Source organism: Caretta caretta, chromosome 4 (assembly GCF_965140235.1).
Source record: "Caretta caretta isolate rCarCar2 chromosome 4, rCarCar1.hap1, whole genome shotgun sequence".
Classification (NCBI taxonomy): Eukaryota; Metazoa; Chordata; order Testudines; family Cheloniidae; genus Caretta; species Caretta caretta.
The window spans coordinates 103,217,704-103,237,699 of NC_134209.1; the positions used below are offsets into that span (position 1 = coordinate 103,217,704).

Genomic DNA, 19,996 nt, shown 5'->3' on the forward strand with positions numbered 1-19,996 from the left:
TATATTGTCCCTCCAACTAAGCTTGTGACTTTAATTCACTACAATTATTGTGCTAACTCATGGCTCCTTATTGTGCTTATTTAGTTTCTAGATGATCATCTACCTAAATATATAGTAGTGAAACAATGCTCAGAATAATATATTTAACAGACTCAGATGTACATTGGAATGAATACTATATGTAGTATTATGAATACATAATTGCATACACCCCCTCACAGTAACATTTTCACTTGCTCATGTGTCTACACTCTTCAGCTTTTTGGCAGTGTGCTGTGCTGCTGAGTGGGAGACTTTCCGGTTAGAACAAAGCTGGTTTTGTACCTGTTGTTTTCCCTGCCTTTATATGACATCTGTGTGCATTCAGAATTATAGATGTAGCACCTTAACACCAATTTTTATGTAAAGAACAGAAGTCCGTTTCAGCCTTGAGCCAATCAATGTTCCTCCTCGTGCATATGTTGTACATTTTTACATTTTGTGGCTTATAGTTTAAACAGATGCTCATTAACAAAATATTAAACTGCCAACTGGCCAAGTGGTTAAGTATGAAGTAATATGCCAACAGTGGCACAATACTCCCTAGGAATGGCAGGACTGAATGCTAGTGGTACTGTAAATTAATTGGCTGAGAATGGTATTATTTCCTTTTCAAACTTGCCACATTCTTTCTTTCTCTCTCAAATACACAGGTAAAATGAATTATCTGTTTGTTTCAGTAAAGAGTATTTGTGGCTATTGTGCTAGAGTACCAGGTAGATTAGGGTTGTCCTGTTGTATGCTTATTTTTTTGACCTTTATACCAGTTTACTAGATGTATGCCTTGGCTTTATTAGCTAGTGTCTGCTTCTGGCAATTGGATATTTGTGACTTACAATAAGACTTGGTCTACTTCATGCTTTTGCATGATCCACTGTAGATTATAGCACATCCAGTAAAGTAGGATGTGGACATAGACTCATCATTAATGTACCAAGCAGTGGCGGATTAAAGATTTTGCCACCCCTAGGCCCTGAAATAATTGCTGCCCCTCCTCCCCCGCTCACCTCTGATCCACCTCTGCCTCCTCCCCTGACTGCGCCGCCGGGTCCTGCTTCTCTCCGCTCCCTGCCAGTGCTTGTGCGTGAAGCAGCTTCGTGAAGGAGGGGGAAGAGGGGGGAACGAGGCTTGCTAAGGAGAGGAGGCGAAGCCGGGGCGGGGATTTGGGGAAGGGGACCAATAGGAGCAGCGAGGGGGCGGGGAATGGGTGGAGTTGGGGGGGAGGGCGCGAACCGGCGCCGGGGAAAGCAGCCTCTGGCTGCTATTATAAATTTGCCGCCCTAGGCCTAGGCCTTGTCGGCCTAGGCGTTAATACGCGCTGGTACCAAGGTAGAATCCAGAATATCAGTCACAAAGCCTGAAGTCTTAGTATTGATACATCAATTTATGGTTCATAACTACTGTCATGTTGCATAGAAGTATTTGGAGAGTACAATATTCTCATGTAAACAGCAAAGACAGGTCATGTCTTTCAATCTGAATCTCTTGCTGTTTCTAACATTTTTTTCTTTTCTCACTGAAAACTTTTGAAGTCCAAGAACAAAATAAAAAGTAAATACATTGTAAATAAGAATAATTTGGGAACAGGAAATTTGAGGTGATGATAAATTAGCCATAGCAGCTGAAGCTTGAATATCTAATAAATTGAGCCTTGCAAAATTATCATGAAAATTTACTAGCCCAAGCACAAAATCTATTTACGTGAACTTTGTCATGATGATTGATAAAAACGAAAAAATTAATGGTTCTATTTTCTTATAAAATAAAAAATTCTTTGTCTTGGGATATGGGATAATTAGAATTTTCATGTCTGAATAAATGCATAACATATAATATGGGGGCCTGCTTAGATGTACTGAAAGCAGTCTTGGCCTGATTTTATGGGAATATATGTTTGCTGTAATCTGCATAACTAACATGGAAAGATCTAAAAAAGCCAAGACTGAGGAAAGCTGTCTCTACTCTTTAGACAAATGACATTAAAGAAATAAAAAGACTTTCTGTTTGAATGCTCATACTTCAACTACTTCACTCCAAACTCCTCGAGGTTTACAAACCTCCAGCCTGCAAATTATTTGCACAATTTAAGTGTGGCTCTACTCTGAAAAGTGACTGTGTAAAATTTTTCATATTTATTGTTTCTCAGTGACATCCAGATTAAATCTACTCAGTATACATGTAAAAAGAAGGTTTTCCTAACTGCCAGTTCCTCAAAGTCTGAAAGCCAAGCTGTATTCTCTTTGGCTTGCACATCACCAATAATAAATATTCTGCAAATAGAACTTTAATTAACAATTCCTGTTGTTGATATGAGACCCAGAAGAGAGCCCAACACACTATCCCACAGAACTGAATTGGCTCTGTGGTACTAACGAGTGATAAATATTAAATGTTTTTTGTCAGTGAATAGATAAGATCCAGAATACACACAGGTCTTTCGAGTGAGAAAATATTGTTTTCCAATTGCCACTTTTTTCATCATAATCACATTTTAAGTTTGAAATCCGCTATTAATATAGATATATTCTAAACAGTAAATGATCCTTATAGAAACTGATCAAAACAGTTATGCGCGTCTCTCTTTATATTAAAGCATAAGGCGACAAAATAGAAAGAACAGCGTATCCTATCCTGCAAAACATTTGCAAGAGATTTAATCCCCAATCTTGCAAACTAATATGTTTGCTAACCTCTTAATTGCTATGCCTGCACAGAGCCCCATTGACTCCATTGGGGCTTCATGTGGGCAGAGGGGTCAGTTTGCATGAATGAGCTTGCAGGATCAGGACCTTAGTGTGAACCTGTCAAATATGCTTGCATATTGTTGTGCACATAACAACAGTGTGTTATGTGAGATTTTAATTTTACATTTACAATGGCTTATAAAAGGAGATGTTATCTAATAAATCCTATCTTGAATGAGACTAAGTTATTTTTTCCAATCCCTCTCCTTCCTGGGAAGTATTGGACATTGCAGTTTGTTTTTATTTTATTTATTGTATTTTATTTATATTTATACAATTGAAAGGGTAATTATTTTACACTGTAGATGCCTCTGATAATTAAGGGTAAGATTTTCAAAAGTAATCAGGGTTGGTGAAAACTCTACTCCTGCTGAAGTCAAGGAGAGTTTTACCATAGGCTCATTCTGAGGAGAGTAGGCCACCACTGAGCACTTTTGAAAATATCACCCTAGAAGTACAATGTAAAGTATGTAAAAGAAAGTCAGCAGCAGCATCACAACATTTGCCCTGAAGATCAACAGATCTGGGCTACAGTATTGTGGGCCAGTGGGAAGAATGTTCCAAAGGAAAAGGTCTTTCATAGAAACTTCTGTTAGCAACCTCCTCTTGTTTTTTTGTTCAGTGGAGTTCCAGATTGAGTGCTTCTACAGAATTCAGTTGTGGAATTATGGCCCAGAGAGGGTGATGATTGGTGAACCTCAGGCCATTTAGGAGTTTGTAGATCAATACCAGGATCCTAAATTTCTCCTGAAAAATCCAAAGGAGGCATTGCAGATTACAACATCCAGGCTGAATGTACTTGCAGTGCTCCAGTTCCCAAGCAGGCTGCTGCATTCTGCCGTAGATTTAGTTTCTGAATAGATTTAAGGTACCATCCCAGGTAGAGCACATTACATTAGAGTTGTTTGGAGGTAAGGATGGCATGAATTACAGTGGTAAGGGTGCGTCCCAAAAGAGAGGTCATGACATCCTCCAAGACATAATTATAAAAAGTACCCTTGGCTACTGGTAAATGGTGACCAACCCCTGGTAACTGGGAATCCAACAAGACTCTGTTTAGACAGCTCACTCCTTCCCTACTTGTAGCCTTTATGTCTCTACTGTGAATCTTTATGTTGTTAACAAAATATTTGTCATTGTTATTCCGACTATAAAAATATGAAAACACATTCAACTTATTCATAAATGATCTGGAGAAAGGGGTAAACAGTGAAGTGGCAAAGTTTGCAGATGATACTAAACTGTTCAAGATAGTTAAGACCAAAGCAGACTGTGAAGAATTTCAAAAAGATCTCACAAAACTAAGTGATTGGGCAACAAAATGGCAAATGAAATTTAATGTGGATAAATGTAAAGTAATGCACATTGGAAAAAATAACCCCAACTATACATACAATATGATGGGGGCTAATTTAGCTACAACTAATCAGGAGAAAGATCTTGAAGTCATCGTGGATAGTTCTCTGAAGACGTCCACGCAGTATGCAGCGGCAGTCAAAAAAGCAAATGGGATGGTAGGAATCATTGAAAAAGGGATAGAGAATAAAATGGAGAATATCTTATTGCCCTTATATAAATCCATAGTACGCCCACATCTTGAATAGTGCGGACAGATGTGGTCCCCTCATCTCAAAAAAGATATACTGGCATTAGAAAAGGTTCAGAAAAGGGCAACTAAAATGATTAGAGTTTTGGAACGGGTCCCATATGAGGAGAGATTAAAGAGGCTAGGACTTTTTATCTTGGAAAAGAGGAGACTAAGGGGGGATATGATAGAGGTATATAAAATCATGAGTGGTATGGAGAAAGTGAATAAGGAAAAATTATTTACTTGTTCCCATGATATAAGAACTAGGGGCCACCAAATGAAATTATTAAAACAAATAAAAGGAAGTTCTTCTTCACTCAGCACACAGTCAACCTGTGGAACTCCTTGCCTAAGGGTATGTCTACACTACGAAATTAGGTCGAATTTATAGAAGTCGGTTTTTTAGAAATCGGTTTTATATATTCAAGTGTGTGTGTCCCCACAGAAAATGCTCTAAGTGCATTAAGTGCATTAACTCGGCGGAGCGCTTCCACAGTACCGAGGCAAGCGTCGACTTCCGGAGCGTTGCACTGTGGGTAGCTATCCCACAGTTCCCGCAGTCTCCGCTGCCCATTGGAATTCTGGGTTGAGATCCCAATGCCTGATGGGGCTAAAACATTGTCGCGGGTGGTTCTGGGTACATATTGTCAGCCCCCCGTTCCCTCCCTCCCCCCGTGAAAGCAAGGGCAGACAATCGTTCCGCGCCTTTTTTCTGTGCGGACGCCATACCAAGGCAAGCATGGAGGCCGCTCAGCTCACTTTGGCAATTAGGAGCACATTAACCACCACACGCATTATCCAGCAGTATATGCAGCACCAGAACATGGCAATGCGATACCGGGCGAGGAGGCGACGTCAGCGCGGTCCCGTGAGTGATCAGGACATGGACACAGATTTCTCTTAAAGCATGGGCCCTGACAATGCATGCATCATGGTGCTAATGGGGCAGGTTCATGCTGTGGAACGCTGATTCTGGGCTCGGGAAACGAGCACAGACTGGTGGGACCGCATAGTGTTGCAGGTCTGGGACGATTCCCAGTGGCTGCGAAACTTTTGCATGCGTAGGGGCACTTTCATGGAACTTTGTGACTTGCTTTCCCCTGCCCTGAAGCGCATGAATACCAAGATGAGAGCAGCCCTCACAGTTGAGAAGCGAGTGGCGATAGCCCTGTGGAAGCTTGCAACGCCAGACAGCTACCGGTCAGTTGGGAATCAATTTGGAGTGGGCAAATCTACTGTGGGGGCTGCTGTGATGCAAGTAGCCCACGCAATCAAAGATCTGCTGATATCAAGGGTAGTGACCCTGGGAAATGTGCAGGTCATAGTGGATGGCTTTGCTGCAATGGGATTCCCTAACTGTGGTGGGGCTATAGACAGAACCCATATCCCTATCTTGGCACTGGAGCACCAAGCCGCCGAGTACATAAACCGCAAGGGGTACTTTTTGATAGTGCAGCAAGCTCTGGTGGATCACAAGGGACGTTTTGGGGATGTTGAAATGCCTATATGTATCCTTGGGGACCCAGCCTACCCCTTAATGCCATGGCTCATGAAGCCGTACACAGGCAGCCTGGACAGTAGTCAGGAGCTGTTCAACTACAGGCTGAGCAAGTGCAGAATGGTGGTAGAATGTGCATTTGGACGTTTAAAGGCGCGCTGGCGCAGTTTACTGACTCGCTTAGACCTCAGCGAAACCAATATTCCCACTGTTATTATTGCTTGCTGTGTGCTCCACAATATCTGTGAGAGTAAGGGGGAGACGTTTATGGCGGGGTGGGAGGTTGAGGCAAATCGCCTAGCTGCTGGTTACGTGCAGCCAGACACCAGGGCGGTTAGAAGAGCACAGGAGGGCGCGGTACGGATCAGAGAAGCTTTGAAAACCAGTTTCATGACTGGCCAGGCTACGGTGTGAAAGTTCTGTTTGTTTCTCCTTGATGAAACCCCCCGCCCCTTGGTTCACTCTACTTCTCTGTAAGCTAACCACCCTCCCCTCCTCCCTTTAATCCTTGCTTGCAGAGGCAATAAAGTCATTGCTGCTTCACAGTCATGCATTCGTTATTCATTCATCACACAAATAGGGGGATGACTACCAAGGTATCCCAGGAGGGGTGGTGGAGGAGGGAAGGAAAATGCCACACAGCACTTTAAGCACAGCACTTTAAAAGTTTACAACTTTAAAATTTATTGAATGACAGCCTTCTTTTTTTTGGGCAATCCTCTGTGGTGGAGTGGCTGGTTGGCCGGAGGCCCCCCCACCGCGTTCTTGGGCGTCTGGGTGTGGAGACTATGGAACTTGGGGAGGAGGGCGGTTGGTTACAGAGGGGCAGCAGTGGCAGTCTGTGCTCCAGCTGCCTTTGCTGCAGCTCAACCATACACTGGAGCATACTGGTTTGGTCCTGCAGCAGCCTCAGCATTGAATCCTGCCTCCTCTCATCACGCTGCCGCCACATTTGAGCTTCAGCCCTGTCTTCAGCCCGCCACTTACTCTCTTCAGCCCTCCACCTCTCCTCCTGGTCATTTTGTGCTTTCCTGCACTCTGACATTATTTGCCTCCACGCATTCGTCTGTGCTCTGTCAGTGTGGGAGGACAGCATGAGCTCGGAGAACATTTCATCGCGAGTGCGTTTTTTTTTCTTTCTAAGCTTCACTAGCCTCTGGGAAGGAGAAGATCCTGTGATCATTGAAACACATGCAGCTGGTGGAGAAAAAAAAAGGGACAGCGGTATTTAAAAAGACACATTTTATAAAACAGTCGCTACACTCTTTCAGGGTAAACCTTGCTGTTAACATTACATACATAGCACATGTTCTTTCGTTACAAGGTCACATTTTGCCTCCTCCCACCGCGTGACTACCCCCTCAACCTTCTCCCCTCCCTGTGGCTAACAGCGGGGAACATTTCTGTTTAGCCACAGGCAAACAGCCCAGGAGGAATGGGCTCCTCTGAGTGTCCCCTGAAGAAAAGCACTCTATTTCAACCAGGTGACCATGAATTATATCTCACTCTCCTGAGGATAACACAGAGAGATAAAGAACGGATTCTGGTTGAATGCCAGCAAACATAAACTGCAATGCTTTGTTCTACAGTGATTCCCGAGTACGTGTTACTGGCCTGGAGTGGTAAAGTGTCCTACCATGAAGGACGAAATAAGGCTGCCCTCCCCAGAAACCTTTTGCAAAGGCTTTAGGACTACATCTAGGAGAACCGCAAATGCCAGGGCAAAGTAATCCTTTCACATGCTTGCTTTTAAACCATGTATAGCATTTTAAAAGGTACACTCACCAGAGGTCCCTTCTCCGCCTGCTGGGTCCAGGAGGCAGCCTTGGGTGGGTTCGGGGGGTACTGGCCCCAGGTCTAGGGTGAGAAACAGTTCCTGGCTGTCGGGAAAACCGGTTTCTCCGCTTGCTTGCTGTGAGCTATCTACAACCTCCTCCTCATCATCATCTTCTTCGTCCCCAAAACCTACTTCCGTATTGCCTCCATCTCCATTGAAGGAGTCAAACAACACGGCTGGGGTAGTGGTGGCCGAACCCCCTAAAATGGCATGCAGCTCATCATAGAAGCGGCATGTTTGGGGCTCTGACCCAGAGCGGCTGTTCGCCTCTCTGGTTTTCTGGTAGGCTTGCCTCAGCTCCTTCAGTTTCACGCGGCACTGCTTCGCATCCCTGTTATGGCCTCTGTCCTTCATGCCCTGGGAGATTTTCAGAAAGGTTTTGGCATTTCGAAAACTGGAACGGAGTTCTGATAGCACGGATTCCTCTCCCCAAACAGCGATCAGATCCCGTACCTCCCGTTCGGTCCATGCTGGAGCTCTTTTGCGATTCTGGGACTCCATCATGGTCACCTGTGCTGATGAGCTCTGCATGGTCACCTGCAGCTTGCCACGCTGGCCAAACAGGAAATGAGATTCAAAAGTTCGCGGTTCTTTTCCTGTCTACCTGGCCAGTGCATCTGAGTTGAGAGTGCTGTCCAGAGCGGTCAGAATGGAGTACTCTGGGATAGCTCCCGGAGGCCAATACCATCGAATTGTGTCCACAGTACCCCAAATTCGAGCCGGCAACGTCGATTTAAGCGCTAATCCACTTGTCAGGGGTGGAGTAAGGAAATTGATTTTAAGAGCCCTTTAAGTCGAAATAAAGGGCTTCATTGTGTGGACGGGTGCAGGTTTAAATCGATTTAACGCTGCTAAATTCGACCTAAAGTCCTAGTGTAGACCAGGGCTAAGGAGGTTGTGAAGGCTAGGACTATAACAGGGTTTAAAAGAGAACTGGATAAATTCATGGAAGTTAAGTCCATTAATGGCTATTAGCCAGGATGGTTAAGGAATGGTGTCCCTAGTCTCTGTTAGATGCCCCAGAGGGAGTGAACCTGGCATTGGCCACTGTCGGTAGACAGGATACTGGGCTGGATGGATCTTTGGTCTGACCCAGTGTGGCCATTCTTATGTTCTTATGTATACATTAAATAATTAAATTGTATTAATATAACCCAGTCCTCATTTTAATTTATTGGAAACATATCCGTAAGGCATTGCATTTGAGTATCTGTGTCTCTTCTTCAGCAAACATATTTGTAATTAAAAAGTTTAATTTCTCATGCAACAGCTTTAAAAATACCTTCAACACTCAATCCAGCTTTCTGTGGTGCTGGAAATAGACCCCCAGCTCCTTCAGAAAAACACAGTATGAAATGAATCTTATAATTTATTTCTTGGAAATGTATCCCCATATATGGCACACTAAAGACTCGTAAAATTAGGCTGTGGCTAGATGAAATACAAGGTATGGAACAAATTACAGCTCAAATCAGCCAATCTCAGGATCAGTTTGAGGAAAGATGAGATTTAACAGATCATCTGCTCACAACATATAAAAGAACAAAAAAAAAATTAGGCATAAAACCTCAGCCCTGAACTAAAATATGAATACAAAATAATTCTAGTCTTCAAGGAACATACCCATACCAAGTATCTGAAGGACCTACTCACATATAACGATACTGCACCAACTCTGCACATAAAAACTGAGTCGTCTGAGTGTCTGCCTTTGTGATGTGCTCCCCAAATTTTAACAAGGTGCTGCTTCGCAACTTTTCTCCAAGCAAGATATGTGACCTATGGCAGGAAGGGAGTGCCACGCAGCCTTTCTCCACCCCCATTCTGCTCCAGTCCTGGTCCCGCTCCCAGCTGCATCCCTGGCTCCCGGCCTTGTGCCTGGCCCTATCCCCAGCCTCAGCACATCTCCCAGCCCTGCACCAGCCCCCAGTGTCGGCCACTGGACACGGCTCTGTTCCTGGCCTGGGGCCGAGGCTGGGAGGAAGGCAAGGAGTGGACCTGCACCTGGCTGTGGGCCTGAGTGACAGCCTACACTGCATCCTGGCTGCGGCTCCACTCCCGCACCAAGCCTTAGCCTCTGGTCCCGGCCCCCTTACTCCTGTCCACATTCCCCCTCACGAGCTGTGGCCCCACTCCTGGTTTCAGGGGTGGTGGTGGCTTGGACAGTGGTAACTGTTGCCATAGACAGTCTCTTTACTTTGCTTATGACTGGCAACACTTTTACAGTACCAATCTTTCCTATTTGGACTATCCACAGAGCCAGAGTCTTTACCAGAGTTCTACTGGTCACAGTAGCAACCTTCAGACAGGAAGAGAAACATATATACCCTTTTTAGACAATCAGCTGATCATGGTCCTGTCAAGAGGCAACATGGAAATGAACATCCTGAGGTCAATAAAGGTTTTGGAGAATTACAGATTTATAATAATTGGAGTATAAAGTTAAATATTCACTGAACTCTACCTTCACCACCAGATAAATAATAGATACCATCAGGCATAAGGTATTCATTCATCTCCATGGAACATCAGTGGAATTTGGATAGTATAAGGGACATAAGAGGGAAACAGAAGTGACAATTCAATCTCAAATTAATTTTAGGGATGCCAGTTTTGTGTATGTGCATGCTGCAGTAGTTCCGATCACATTCAAGGCTTATCCATATCTCAACGATCAATGAGGGTAGAGATCCCACAGGCTGCATCTAGCTCTCTGAAATAGTGTCCAGAAAAGGACAGATTAATAATGTGGTACTCAATCAGCAAAGCTAGACTAGATGGTCCTTGCAATATATGCCAGTCTGGGAGGATGGTGAACACAGTTGACCCTGCTCCAGTAAACATGGTCCCAAAAGAGAGATTATAATACAGCATCTACTTGTTGGAGCTCAGAGCAGTCTGATATGGCCTAAGAACACTAGCTCACTTTGTGCGAAATGAGTCTTACTAGACAATGTTTCTGTCATAGCCCATAAAAGGAAACAAGATGGCATGTGGTCTGCAGCACTTTTAAAACAAGCTCCTCTCTTACTGACTTGAGTGGCACAAAACCTTCTGCCATTTTGCACCCTTCATGTCAAAGTCTCTGACGAGGAGCAGGGATACTACCATAAATCAAACTGTGATGAGGTGTGCATACCCCACACTGGACAAGAGAGAGTTCACTCTACATTATGGGTGGTGGAAGTCCCACCCCTCAGACTGGGTTGGCCATGCTCCAACTGCTGCCTCAGTATAAAAGAGCCCAGCTCATTCTAGGCTGACCACCACGGGGAGAACATGCTTGTGGGAGGCTCCAGGCCAGGAGCTGCTACAGCCACAGACTGCGGGAAACCAGAAAACTTGGGGACCAGACTGGTGAACTGCTATCTCCAGTGGATCACTGGGAGTCAGACTCCCAGGGATTTACCCCCGCAAGGGAATCTGGAGACCCTGATGCTGTATGGACTGCTACCTCAGGAGATGTGGTAGGAAGTGGTCCAGGGAGGTGGAGGGAGTGGTATCTACCACTCAAACAAGGTAAGTGTGTTGTTGTAGGATTCGCCACTGACTGGATGACCATCAATCCTGTTGCCGACAGGGCCCTGGACTGGGACCTGGTGGAGAGGGAGGGCCCAGGTCCCCCTAGCCGGCCGCCACCCACTCGTAGGTGGTGATCCACTTCCCTCTGGGCAGTAGGCCACGCCAGCCCTGACTCCAAGGGCAGCTGCAAAGACTCTGGTCATTAGGCTGCACAGCCCTGACCCAGAGGGCAATTGGATAGACTTTGGGCACTAGGCCATGCAGCCCTGTACTCAAAGGCTGCCATGTTGACTCCGGCCTCTGGGCTGTGCTTCTCTCAGCCTAAGGACAGTTTGATAGACTGTAACCACGGTGGCATCGCTGCCCCTACCCAATCCTAAGGAGGATGGGGTGTGCATACCACATGACACGAACAAACGTAGGAATTGCCTTACTGGATCTGACTTGTGATTCATAATCCAGTATCCTGTCTCCGACAGTGGCCAACACCCAGTGATTCACAGGAAGCTGTGAGGAAACCAGGAGCAGACAGGGGTGGGATAATCTGCCTCTCCTGAAATCTCATCCTAATCTCTAATAGTTAGAAATTGGTTTCAAATCTGAAGCAATAGGTTTTATATCCTTTGCAAAAAGGATAGTGGTACTATCATAACTCTAATGCTTTTGTGCTAGGTTCACCAGGGGAAGGAGACCAAAGCCCTCAGGTAAGTGGGGAAGTGGGATACTGGGAGGAAGCAGGAGCGCGTGAGAGGGCAGGGCTCCTGCCTCATACTGAGAAAGAGGGATGATCAGTGAGTTATCTCAAGTGCCTATACACAAATGCAAGAAGCCCAGGAAACAAGCAGGGAGAACTGGAAGTCCTGGCACAATCAAGGAATTATGATGTGATTGGAATAACAGAGACTTGGTAGGATAACTCACATGACTAGAGTACTGTCATGGATGGATATAAACTGTTCAGGAAGGACAGACAGGGCAGAAAAGGTGGGGGAGTTGCACTGTATGTAAGGGAGCAGTGTGAGTGCTCAGAGCTCAAGTATGAAACTGCAGAAAAACCTGAGTGTCTCTGGATTAAGTTTAGAAGTGTGAGCAACAAGGGTGATGTCGTGGTGGGAGTCTGCTATAGACCACCGGATCAGGGGGATGACGTGGACGAGGCTTTCTTCCGGCAACTAACGGAAGTTACTAGATCGCAGGCCCTGGTTCTCATGGGAGACTTCAATCACCCTGAAATCTGCTGGGAGAGCAATACAGCGGTGCACAGACAATCCAAGAAGTTTTTGGAAAGGGTAGGGGACAATTTCCTGGTGCAAGTGCTGGAGGAACCAACTAGGGGCAGAGCTCTTCTTGACCTGCTGCTCACAAACCGGGAAGAATTAGTAGGGGAAGCTAAAGTGGATGGGAACTTGGGAGGCAGTGACCATGAGATGGTTGAGTTAAGGATCCTGACACAGGGAAGAAAGGAGAGCAGCAGAATACGGACCCTGGACTTCAGAAAAGCAGACTGACTCCCTCAGGGAACTGATGGGCAGGATCCCCTGGGAGAATAACATGAGGGGGAAAGGAGTCTAGGAGAGCTGGCTGTATTTTAAAGAATCTTTATTGAGGTTACAGGGACAAACCATCCCGATGTGTAGAAAGAATAGTAAATATGGCAGGTGACCAGCTTGGCTTAACAGTGAAATCCTTGCTGATCTTGAACACAAAAAAGAAGCTTACAAGAAGTGGAAGATTGGACAAATGACCAGGGAGGAGTATAAAAATATTGCTTGGGCATGCAGTAGTGAAATCAGGAAGGCCAAATTACACCTGGAGTTGCAGCTAGCAAGGGATGTTAAGAGTAACAAGAAGGGTTTCTTCAGGTATGTTAACAACAAGAAAGTCAAGGAAAGTGAGGGCCCCTTACTGAATGATGGAGACAACCTAGTGACAGAGGATGTGGAAAAAGCTAATGTACTCAGTGCTTTTTTTGCCTCTGTCTTCACGAACAAGGTCAGCTCCCAGACTACTGCACTGGGCAGCACAGCATGGGGAGAAGGTGACCAGCCCTCTGTGGAGAAAGAGGTGGTTCGGGACTATTTAGAAAAGCTGGATGAGCACAAGTCCATGGGGCCGGATGCGCTGCATCCGAGAGTGCTAAAGGAGTTGGCGGATGTGATTGCAGAGCCATTGGCCATTATCTTTGAAAACTCATGGTGATCGGGGGAAGTCCCGGACTACTGGAAAAAGGCTAATGTAGTGCCCATCTTTAAAAAAGGGAAGAAGGAGGATCCTGGGAACTACAGGCCAGTCAGCCTAACCTCAGTCCTTGTAAAAATCATGGAGCAGGTCCTCAAGGAATCAATTCTGAAGCACTTAGAGGAGAGAAAAGTGATCCGGAACATTCAGCATGGATTCACCAAGGGCAAGTCACGCCTGACTAATCTAATTGCCTTTTATAACAAGATAACTGGCTCTGTGGATGAGGGGAAAGCGGTGGACGTGTAGTTCCTTGACTTTAGCAAAGCTTTTGACACGGTCTCCCACAGTATTCTTGCCAGCAAGTTAAAGAAGTATGGGCTGCATGAATGGACTATAGGGTGGATAGAAAGTTGGCTAGATTGTCTGGTTCAATGGGTAGTGATCAATGGCTCCATGTCTAGTTGGCAGCCAGTATCAAGTGGAGTGCTCCAAGGGTCGGTCCTGAGGCCGATTTAATTCAATATCTTCAGAAATGATCTGGAGGATGGTGTGGATTGCACCCTCAGCAAGTTTGCAGATGACACTAAACTGGGAGGAGAGGTAGATACACTGGAGGGTAGGGATAGGATACAGAGGGACCTAGACAAATTAGAGGATTGGCCAAAAGAAATCTGATGAGGTTCAACAAGGACAAGTGCAGAGTCCTGCACTTAGGACAAAAGAATCCCATGCATCGCTACAGACTAGGGACCGAATGGCTCGGCAGCAGTTCTGCAGAAAAGGACCTAGGGGTTACAGTGGACGAGAAGCTGGATATGAGTCAACAGTGTGCCCTTGTTGCCAAGAAGGCCAATGGCATTTTGGGGTGTATATGTAGGGGCATTGCCAGCAGATCGAGGGACGTGATTGTTCCCCTTTTTCAACATTGGTGAGGCCTCATCTGGAGTACTGTGTCCAGTTCTGGGCCCCACACTACAAGAAGGATGTGGAAAAATTGGAAAACGTCCAGCGGAGGGCAACAAAAATGATTAGGGGACTGGAACAGATGACTTATGAGGAGAGGCGGAAGGAACTGGGATTGTTTAGTCTGCAGAAGAAAAGAATAAGGGGGGATTTGATAGCTGCTTTCAACTACCTGAAAGGGGGTTCCGAAGAGGATGGCTCTATACTGTTCAGTGGTATCTGATGACAGAACAAGGAGTAATGGTCTCAAGTTGCAGTGAGGGAGGTTTAGGTTGGATATTAGGAAAAACTTTTTCACTAGGAGGGTGGTGAAACACTGGAATGGGTTACCTAGGGAGGTGGTGGAATCTCCTTCCTTAGATATTTTTAAGGTCAGGCTTGACAAAGCCCTGGCTGGGATGATTTAACTGGGAATTGGTCCTGCTTTGAGCAGGGGGTTGAACTAGATGACCTCCTGAGGTCCCTTCCAACCCTGATATTCTATGATTCTATGATTTTAATGCAGCCTTTTGTCAATTATTTGCCAATGGAAGATCTGTTACCTTTTTGCATCACTGAAAGCTGCACATCTTTTGGATTCTCTATTAAATTACTGAAGCATGACAGCAAAAGATATACTATCACAAGACTGGTATCCCTAAGCATGTTGTTTTCACTCTGAAAGGCATTAGGGCAGTGTAAATATATTGTACCTACTTCCCGTTACAGGGCTACCACCTATCTCAATTTTTCCAGATAGTAACAGTTTTGAAAGGACAGCTCTGTGTTGCATGCAGAACCATTAGAGTATCCCAAAAAATATTTTGGGCAACATCATCACAATTTATGCTGAGTGAGCATGAGCTGATATTTTGGGGGAGATTGAAGTGAATGTTGGAAAATCCTTATTAATGTATTAAGTATTTATACATTGCTGTAACTATACTGAGTAATTGAGAACAGTTCTAAGGTGAGATGGTTCTTGTTTTTGTTTTTCTTTTTCTTTGTAAATCAGGAATTCCAAAGCAGTGGTACATAGACTATTAGAAGTCCACACAGTATTTGGTGATGTTTTATGGAGAGCTGGTTAGTCACATGGCACTAACTCACTGTTAGCAGTATTACTATATTACACCTAGAGGCCCCAGCCAAGATTTGACCCCCATTGTCCTAGACACTCTCAGATCAGTCACAAAGTCTCCACTCAGGAAAGATTCCAATCTAAATAAATAGGTAGAAGGGGAAGAGACTTTCCCAAAGTCACACTATAGGTCCACTGCAGAGTGAAGAATGGAATCCAGGTCTTCTAACTCTCAGTTCACCATCATACCCTTTAGACCACAGTGCCTCCCTGTTTCTAGCTGCTTAATCACATTAAGGGAAGTGAAACATACATTCAGTACTTTTCCACCATTACTTTTCCATGTAAGCAATTGGGAGTGGGAGGGGATGTGGTCTGCACAATAACAAACGGGAGACAAGAACATCTATATGACAAACTAGTGAGATATGATCCATACTATGAAAATATTTGTGAGCCTCTCTTCTAAGGGAGAGTTTCCCCTTAAATATATTCTTATTTACTTGTTGTGGTATTTATATGCCTAAACTGCTGTGGAGGAGGATGAGGAGAATTGTTTGAATTGATTATGAGGATTTTGCAACAACTCTGCCTTTTCTTGTGCCCATTAGTTATTCAGTCATCGTGCATAGGCTTTTATCTAAAGTGTTGTATTTCTTTATCATCTTCCACATTATTTAGTCATTCCTACAACCTCACAGAATTTGGAACCTGCTTGGAATGCCCTCCCTTCTTCAGCTACAGTCACGTCTTCCATGAACCTCTTTATTCTTCTAAATGTTGACTAATATTGTATGTTGGTGCACACATTACATTTCAAGATACCTGCAAATAACATAGGCCAAGATTTTCAAACTTCGCCACCTATCATGTAAGGTGACTGTTCAGGAAAACACTTGTGCATGGTCTAAAGCGATCCCTACTCAAAACAGCACTTAAGCATATCTAAAATGCTGTCCTGGGTAGGGATACTTTCTTGAACTGGGGCCAAGCATATCCTGGTTACAACACACATTCATTACGTCAGTTAAATAAGTAAAAATCCATCTGCAGTGTTTGTATTCTACATGTTCCAGCATTATGCCTGAGAACCGAAAATTAAATTGAGTAGAAACTGACCATAAACATAAGTGAAACTATTTAGGTTATTTTCATGGTCTAAGATGAGAAGAATGCAAAAAGTAAATAAGCAGCATAAAGAGGAAATCGTACATTTGATTATTTTTAAGTGATGTGTGTTTGAATAATCTAATATGTATAAGTAAGGCCATTTTTAAACTGTAATTTGAAACATTACTGTGTCCCTTTTAACTGCAGGAAACGAGTGAAATCTGAATTGAATAAATTAAAAAAGGAATGTGATGGAAGTGAAAAATATTGAAATATAAATTATATGTCCATGGATTATGAGTACTAGTCACTTTATTCGAGGGGGGGGGGCGGAAATGTATGAACAAGGATATGTAAACTGTAAAGGAAAATAAGAGACCTATTCAAGATACAAGAGGACTGTAAAAAATTAGAGAATGAAGTTGACATAAAAAAGGAAATGATAGAAAAGGCAGAGATGGAGAATGAAAAGAAATATATTTACATAAGAAGATAAGTTATAAAAAGAAAAATTCCCACCACTTACAGAACAAAAAAAAGCCTGGGGAGGAGACAGCAGGGGTCTCTAACAGATGGCAAAAATAATTTAAACACCAAAGCACTTGACATTGCTGAAGAAATTAAATGTATTCTTTTTCTCATTATTTTACAATGGCAAATGCAGGGCAGATGTCAGAAACACACACATTTTCTAGAGTCTGAAGTGGAAATACTAGAGGAAACCCAAACAACTAATCAAGATATTACAGTACCCTTTCAGTGACTGACAAAACCAGACAGATGGCCTCCAGGGAGGAGTATAAAAATATTGTTCAGGCATGCAGGTGTGAAATCAGGAAGACCAAATCACACCTGGAATTGCAGCTAGCAAGAGATGTTAAGAGTAACAAGAAGGGTTTCTTCAGGTATGTTAGCAACAAGAAGAAAGCCAAGGAAAGTGTGGGCCCCTTACTGAATGAGGGAGGCAACCTAGTGACAGAGGATGTGGAAAAAGCTAATGTACTCAATACTTTTTTTGCTTCTGTCTTCACGAACAAGGTCAGCTCCCAGACTGCTGCACTGGGCAGCACAGCATGGGGAGGAGGTGACCAGCCCTCTGTGGAGAAAGAAGTGGTTCGGGACTATTTAGAAAAGCTGGATGAGCACAAGTCCATGGGGCCAGATGCGCTGCATCCGAGAGTGCTAAAGGAGTTGGCGGATGTGATTGCAGAACCATTGGTTATTAGCTTTAAAAACTCATGGCGATGAGGGGAGGTCCTGGACGACTGGAAAAAGACTAATGTAGTGCCCATCTTTAAAAAAGGGAAGGAGGAGGATCTGGGGAACTACAGGCTAGTCAGCCTCACCTCAGTCCCTGTAAAAATCATGGAGCAGGTCCTCAAGGAATCAATTCTGAAGCACTTAGAGGAGAGGAAAGTGATCAGGTACAGTCAGCATAGATTCACCAAGGACAAGTCATGCCTGACTAACCGAGTTGCCTTCTATGACGAGATAACTGGCTCTGTGGATGAGGGGAAAGCAGTAGATGTGTTATTCCTTGACTTTAGCAAAGCTTTTGACATGGTCTCCCACAGTATTCTTGCCAGCAAGTTAAAGAAGTATGGGCTGCATGAATGGACTATAAGGTGGATAGAAAGCTGGCTAGATTGTCTGGCTCAACGAGTAGTGATCATTGGCTCTATGTCTAGTTGGCAGCTGCTACCAAGCAGAGTGCCCCAAGGGTCGGTCCTGAGGCTGATTTTGTTCAATATCTTTATTAATGATCTGGAGGATGGTGTGGGCTGCACCCTCAGCAAATTTGCAGATGACACTAAACTGGGAGGAGTAATAAATACGCTGGAGGGTAGGGATCGGATACGGAGAGATCTAGACAATTTAGAGGATTGAGCCAAAAGAAATCTGATGAGGTTCAACAAGGACAAGTGCAGAGTCCTGCACTTAGGACAGAAGAATCCCATGCACTGCTACAGATGAGGGACCGAATGGCTCGGCAGCAGTTCTGCAGAAAAGGACCTAGGGGTTATAGTGGACGAGAAGCTGGATACGAGTCAACAGTGTGCCCTTGTTGCCAAGAGGGCTAACGGCATTTTGGGGTGTATAAGTAGGGGCATTGCCAGCAGATCGAGGGACGTGATCATTCCCCTCTATTTGACATTGGTGAGGACTCATCTGGAGTACTGTGTCCAGTTTTGGGGCCCACACTACAAGAATGATGTGGAAAAATTGGAAAATGTCCAGCGGAGGGCAACAAAAATGGTTAGGGGGCTGGAGCACATGATTTATGAGGCGAGGCGGAGGGAACTGGGATTGTTAAGTCTGCAGAAGAGAAGAATGAGGGGGGATTTGATAGCTGCTTTAAACTACTGGAAGGGGGGTTCCAAAGAGGATGGATGTAGATTGTTCTCAGTGGTGGCAGGTGACAGAACAAGGAGTAATGGTCTCAAGTTGCAGTGGGGGAGGTTTAGGTTGGATATTAGGAAAATCTTTTTCACTAGGAGGGTGGTGAAGCACTGGAATGGGTTCCCTAGGGAGGTGGTGGAATCTCCTTCCTTAGAGGTTTTCAAGGTCAGGCTTGACAAAGCTCTGGCTGGGATGATTTAGTTGGTGATTGGTCCAACTTTGAGCAGGGGCTTGGAGTAGATGGCCTCCCGAGGTCCCTTCCAACCCTGATATTCTATGATTTTATCCCCAAATTGTGGAGGAAGTGAAAAATTATCTTCATAGGAACATTTTGAGCAGATATAGTTAAAACTTCTTTGAAGGTTCCTCTCAGGTATTGGACTATCTATGGTACTCATGTCTTCTTTACCTCTGTGCAGGGTTACTGTAATGTACAGTATCTGGGATAGGAGCCCAGTGGCAAAGTAAACTGATGAAAACACGTCTCAGTAGTACTGCTCACTCTGCACTGTCTCCTGGTCAACTTGTGGTTCAATTTAAGTGCTTGGCTGCAGTAAACAGCAGAAATCACTAGGATAATTGCAATCAAATGGGACACTGCTGCAGGATGGAAGTCTTGAGGCTGGAGAACGGTCATTCTTAGCAGTAAGCCATTGGCTATGGTGTTCTTTACCAAAGGAGGGCAGGTTTCTAACATCTTTAATGTGCAGTGTAAGATGCCAGTCTTGGTACAAGTCTTCCGTGATCATGTCAACTGCTGCATAGCCCAGCAGAGTGCTTCCTGGAGACAAGTCAGAACATGACATGAAGAAATCAGTACAAACGATGGAGAGGTGAAGATTACACTTGAAAGGAACTGAAGATTTTTAATTTGTGACTCCTAGATATCACAGTGACAAGCACATTAAAAATATCCAGGACAAACACTAAGAAAGAAGATGTACCAGTTTATCTAGACATTAGAAAAAAGGTCCACTAGAATCTGTGGATGAATTTAAATTTCATCTGCTTTACAGAAGTATCTCATATCATTTTTGTAACTATTCTTTTGTGC

At 44.3% G+C, this 19,996-nt stretch overlaps 2 protein-coding genes across 6 annotated transcripts in view; one reads left to right on the plus strand and one right to left on the minus strand.

Annotated features, from left to right (window-relative positions):
• Positions 1-19,996, plus strand: part of CORIN (corin, serine peptidase) — a 331,431-nt gene that overhangs the window by 80,280 nt on the left and 231,155 nt on the right. The window lies entirely within an intron of this gene.
• On the minus strand, positions 6,543-8,528 carry LOC125635956 (uncharacterized). The gene is made up of 2 exons (XM_048848404.2): positions 7,655-8,528; positions 6,543-7,066 (listed from the first exon to the last, which is right to left on the minus strand). The coding sequence occupies exons 1-2, from the start codon at positions 8,235-8,237 to the stop codon at positions 6,546-6,548; spliced, it is 1,104 nt and encodes a 367-aa protein (XP_048704361.2). The 5' UTR covers positions 8,238-8,528; the 3' UTR covers positions 6,543-6,545.